At 42.3% G+C, this 5,398-nt stretch overlaps 1 protein-coding gene across 2 annotated transcripts; it reads right to left on the bottom strand.

The window, feature by feature from the left end:
- On the bottom strand, positions 1 to 2,324 carry LOC141564056 (group IIE secretory phospholipase A2-like). Of its 2 annotated transcripts, none has more exons than XM_074306052.1 (4): positions 2,139 to 2,324; positions 765 to 906; positions 456 to 562; positions 1 to 280 (listed from the first exon to the last, which is right to left on the bottom strand). In XM_074306052.1, the coding sequence occupies exons 1-4, from the start codon at positions 2,176 to 2,178 to the stop codon at positions 138 to 140; spliced, it is 432 nt and encodes a 143-aa protein (XP_074162153.1). In that variant the 5' UTR covers positions 2,179 to 2,324; the 3' UTR covers positions 1 to 137. The 2 variants fall into 2 exon arrangements, with proteins under 2 accessions (XP_074162153.1, XP_074162154.1); XM_074306053.1 differs by having other exon boundaries at positions 765 to 920; positions 2,139 to 2,322.
- Positions 2,325 to 5,398: the final 3,074 nt, after the last annotated feature.

Below are 5,398 nucleotides of genomic sequence, written 5' to 3'. Positions count from 1 at the left end.
TAGCCAAATAAGCATTTATTAAGTGTTTGAGAGAAAATTCTGGTCAGAGTCCCTTTAATGTCTGGAGAGACAGGAAGAGGATTTTGTGGGAAGACAGTGGGGGTTGGGAAGGAGAAGGTGGCTTTCTGCCCAGGGTTTCAGCATGGTGGAGTGGGGCCCGTGCACAGCTTGTTGGGGTAGTGAGCGTACTTGTGGTTGTAGGTGCTGAGATTGTCTCGGAAGCACAGTGTGGCATTCTTGTCACATTCACAAGTTAGCTTTTGGCAGGAAGTTCTGCCCCCTAAAAGGGGAAGGGAAAATGTCAGGGCAACAGAAGAGAGATCTAATGCCCTTGGGCACTGATCTTCCCAAGCTATTACAAGCGGCATCTGCCTGTTGTAGAAGGCTTTCATCTGCCACTTCTATCTCATGACATTTCTTGTGACTCTTTACCCTTTTCCCCTTTCTTCACCTACCACAGATGATGCTATTCTCTGTAATGGAGAAGTTGTACTTTTCCATTTTGGGATCACAGCCTAGCTTAGTCATCCGTCCATAGCAGCAGTCATGGGCATGGCAGCACCTGGTGGGAATAGCGCAGTCTGGAGGGGAGGGTATTGAGGGACCAGGGGAGAGGAGTCTGGATCCAGGGAGAGAGAAACCCCCCAGGTCCTGAGAGATCCTTCAGGGAACACAGTGCCTGAACACTGGAGTTGAAGGGATTCTGGTAAAAAGGGGGAGGGATTGTTTGTTCTTCCCAGACCTCCTCATCCCTGTCTCCTTACCAATCTGTCTCATCCACAGGCCATTTGGAACCACCGATGCCACAGTAGCAGCCGTAGTCATTGTAGTCCAGTGCTGACTTCCCCGTCAGCCTCTCAATCATGAATCCAAACTGAAGTAGGTTCCCACTGGCCAGAGGCATCGCTAGGGAGGGAAAGCTGAAGACAGCTGAACCTGCCAGAGGTCCCAGCTACCTGCCCTGCCTGAAGGGCCCCAGTCCCTGGTCTGGCCCTACTTATTCTTATAAGCAGGGCCATGCATTCAAATTTTGTTGAGCACAATCCAAACATTTTAATATCATCCCAGTTACTCCCACATTTCATTAATCATCTCCCCAAATATGACTCCAATCATCTTTCCAAATATCACCCCAACCATCTCTCCCTAGATACCACACTCATCTTCCAAATACTATCCCAGTGTATTTACAATCATTTCTTTGTTATCTCCAATGTCCCTTGAAGAGCTGTTCCATCTAATTTGACACCCCAACATGTCTCTAATCACCTTATCTAATACTATCCCTAAATCATTTCCCCAAACCTTTTCCACTGTTTACTTCTACCTCTCATAGTTTCCTCAAATAGCTTTTCAAGTATTTCTCCATATGCCGTGTGTGCTAATAATTGGGGAGATTTTTTTTAAGATAGAGGGTAGGGAGAAGGTGGAGGTCCATGAGGCAAAACGTGATGCTAGAAGTAGGTTTAGAGTTCCATGTCAGAAGCCATCCATTTTAATCTGAATTTCCCTCTAGCACAGGAGAGCAGATTCACTAGTGCAAGGGTCCTAGTCTTAGGCTGTTTCCCACCTCTGATGATTTAGTCCAAGCCTACAAATAGTGGCTGCAAACCTCAAGAAGAAAAAATGTGTCCCTGAGACCTTTAGACTCTCTTTGGTGGGGGTAATGTATATAGACGTTCCTTTCAACTATCTTTTTTGCATCTTGACTTAGAGATTCAAAAGAAGTTAGAACTGAAGGGAGTCTTAGAGTTCATTTAGAGAGTGTAAGTTAAACAACAACAAAAAAATCTTAAAGAGGGCATGTAGACTTAGACTGTTAGAAGTAGAATGTCATCTTGTCCAAATCCCTCATTTTATACATGGGAAGAGGGCCCTAGGAAGCACCATGTAGTGTCCAAAATTACACAGTTAGTTGAGGAGCTAACATCAACATCCAGGTCTCCTGACTGAGTAAAGGACTTTCTATAGTATACTAAGCTAAAACTTGTTTCTGCTCATTCCCTGTGCAGTGGCTGAGCCCATATGGATTAGACTTCCCTTGCGGATGAACTATTGGGGGAACTTTGGGTTCTCCAAAAGACTGGATTTTTAGAAAACCACCATCCCAAGGGGTTAGGGAAGAGAGAGTCACTTACCTAGGAGGCAAAGGAAGAGCAGGATGGGTGGAGGCTTCATCCCAGTGACAAGAAAGAAGATGATAGGGAAGGAGAACCCAACAGGAGGAGGAGGAAAGTAGTAGTCTCAAATCTGGAACCTTTCCTCTGCTGTCTCAGGCTCCTCTCTGATTAGTTAAGTAGCCGGATCCAGTCCACTCCCTGTCATTAATCCCCAATCCTGAGTGATGCAATGATCCTTCCAGTTCTCACGCCAGAGAGTCAGGCCTGTTATCAGAGGGGAGTCGGGGTGTGGCCAGTGACCCCGTAGCTCTCTGCTTTCCATTAGCAAATTCTCTCCTTTTACAGAACATTTTCATATTGTGCCCCACTACCCCCTACTCCAAGGTACTGAAAAATTCTATTTCCATTGATTAATCATAAGGTCTCCAAGGTATTGAGTGGGAATTGAATGGAAGGGTTATATGATTTGGCCCAGGTTCACCAGATTTGCTGGATCCCATTGTTGGTCTCCTTGGAATTTCAACTGCCCTAATAGATGCAAAACTAAAGGCTCTGAGCTAAACCTTAATGGATTTCTTTATTGCTCTCATTCTCTCTAACACATTTCTTTAACCTAACAGCAATGTACTCCAAAGGCTTCAAGGTATTATATGTGGGATAATCTCCAATTATCCAGATGGTTTAGCTTCCCAAGAAATGTTGCCACACTTGTGTTAGCTGGAAAACTCTTCTGGGCCAGTAGTAGTATGTCTTGTTGCACTTTGGCCAAGAGGATATAAAGTATAAATACTGGCAGAGAAACCCTCTTGCCTGGATACCTTGTGGAAGAGGACCATCCCATAAGCCTCTTCTCTGTCTGATTCTGCCATTAAACTCAAGCATTGAACAAGAATAAAGGAAACATTGTGAGGATGAGCAGTAGGAGTGATTCTGGCCAGGTTCATGGTCCCATCTACCCTTGCTCTGCTGGGGCCTCTTTCTACCTCCCCTGACCTCTAGGCCAAGCCCCTGTTTCATTCAATTCAGTCTGTGTTACAGGAATCTAGACTCAAAGTACAACATTGTCATCACAAAGTCTCTCTTCCATCTAGAAGCTGGAGACATGATTAGCGTAGGGACGGCTTGCTTTTTTACTGTCCACATTCTCCTACCTTTGTTTTCTTGAGATTTGGAAGCAGAGGCAAGAGACCTATGGAAAAGGTCGAAGTCAAGTAGGTCCATGCATAGAAACGTTTTCAAGGACAGGCAATTGGGTGAGACTTGTCAGAGCACGTGAATTAACTAAATTCTTTTGGAAATAGTTGTTGAAGACTGTTTTGCTCAGCTAAGTGGTACAGACCATATCAAAGTTATTTAGGGTTAATGATTTGAATCTAATACTACATCCTCAGCAAAACATTGACACATAGTCTGGAGTCCTCTCACATCTTGCTAATAATGCCTCATGCTCTTGGATTCCCTTTTATCTCAGTCATTCCATTTTATAGGTTAAGGGGAATGGGTAAAGGGCTAAGGCACCTTCTAGAGATCACACAGACTGAGACTCTGAGTCAGAGACTCAGAGCTGGGCTCTAGGTATTGCTCACCATTTGCTTTTTAATTTTAATGAGGGCACCTCACCCTGTACCTGGCTACAAACAAGGGATAACGATGACCCAAACGGTGAATCATCCTAGAAATATCTTAACAATTTACTATCCTTGAAGCTCAGTCTTCCATTGGGAGTTCCTCATCAAGTCCTGGTGTATAGCTAAAGCTTTCTTGAGTCCTCAGGCCAGAGTTAAAATGATGGAGTGGGGGAATATATTTCTCTGAAACATAGTGATGGTGAATGGCCAGAGGTGGCTTATTTCTAGTTTTAAGGGCATATAAAGTTTCTCATCAAACATGAAGACTTGTGAGCATTCTAGAAATGCAGGGTATAGAAGGACTAGAGCTAGGTCAGATAAATCAAGGAAGACTTCTCAGAGAATGTTTTCAGTTGGATTTTGGAAAGGAGGAGTAAGCTAACGTAGTAAAGAGCAGAGAAACTTATTGCCAGGATCATAATTTATCACATCTAGTGCCAAGATTGCCAGGCTTGGGTGAGAGCATTAGGAAGGAGATAGCTGGGAGAGGAGACAAGGCATTTTGATGCCCTGTTGAGATATTTTGCCTCTCGATAGACTGTAGGGACAGGTCAGAGGGATGTTGAAATCTTTACTCTGCTATTTACTATTTATATGATGTTGGATAATTTTTCTGGGCTTCATTTTTTCCTTTGTAAAATGAGAGAGAAATTCATAAAGAAATGTATATTTCAAAAGTTAATATACATGTATAACCAGAAAAAAAATAAAACAATAAAAAAAAAAAGTAAATTGAGAGAGGATTGGTTTAGGTGACTTTTAAGGTCCCATTAAATCTATGATCACATGATCGTTTTCTGACCTCTAACATGAGAGCATTGGGCTAAATAATCTTCAATGTGCTTTCCATCTCTAGGTAATGTGACTTTTAGACTTTGCCTAAGACTCTTATCATGATGCAGAATAACAACTGGAAAATAGGGGATCCCAGCAGAGCTAAGATGATAATGTCAGGAGGCAGGAAGAAGGTAGGCATTGTGGAATGTGAGGGATAGAAATGGTTGAGTGAAGTGGAAACTATGGTAGGGTTCCCTGCCTCTTTTAATTTTTAGGCCTTGTCAGAATCAGTCTATTGAATAATTGGTAAATTTCTCAACCAGGAAGAGTCTTCTCGGGGATCATTCAGGATGTTTTCAAACTATTTTCCACCCAAATAATGTTTGGTGGACTTAGGATCTTAATTTATTTTAGGAAAGACAGTTTAGGAAGTTTATAGATTTTAAAAAGATCTCTAATTCTCCTTAACTATCTCACTAATAATTGGATAATAATCCTAGCATTTAATATCCACTCTTGGATGTTACCTACTATACCTGGATGGAAACACTGACCCTCAGATTGAAAAAGTAATTTGGAATATAGCATTGAATGATACTATTTTATACCTAATACCTCTCCCCTACTTATCCAGAGTCCTTGGGCAGAGTCTTGCCTGACGTATTTATTGTAATATCTGACATCAGGATCACAAAATTATAGAACTACAGCTGGAAGGAATGTCAGAGGGCATTTAGTTTAATTGCCTTAATTTGTAGGTGAGGAAACTGAGGCCCAAGAAAGGAACTGACTTGCCTGAGGTCATAGAGGTAAGTAAGCAATAAGAGTTAGCTTTTAAACCTAGTTTTCCAGAATCCTTATTTTTCTATTTCT

This window comes from Sminthopsis crassicaudata, chromosome 3 (genome assembly GCF_048593235.1).
Source record: "Sminthopsis crassicaudata isolate SCR6 chromosome 3, ASM4859323v1, whole genome shotgun sequence".
Lineage (NCBI taxonomy): Eukaryota > Metazoa > Chordata > Mammalia > Dasyuromorphia > Dasyuridae > Sminthopsis > Sminthopsis crassicaudata.
This window is presented reverse-complemented; position numbering and strand designations above follow the sequence as displayed.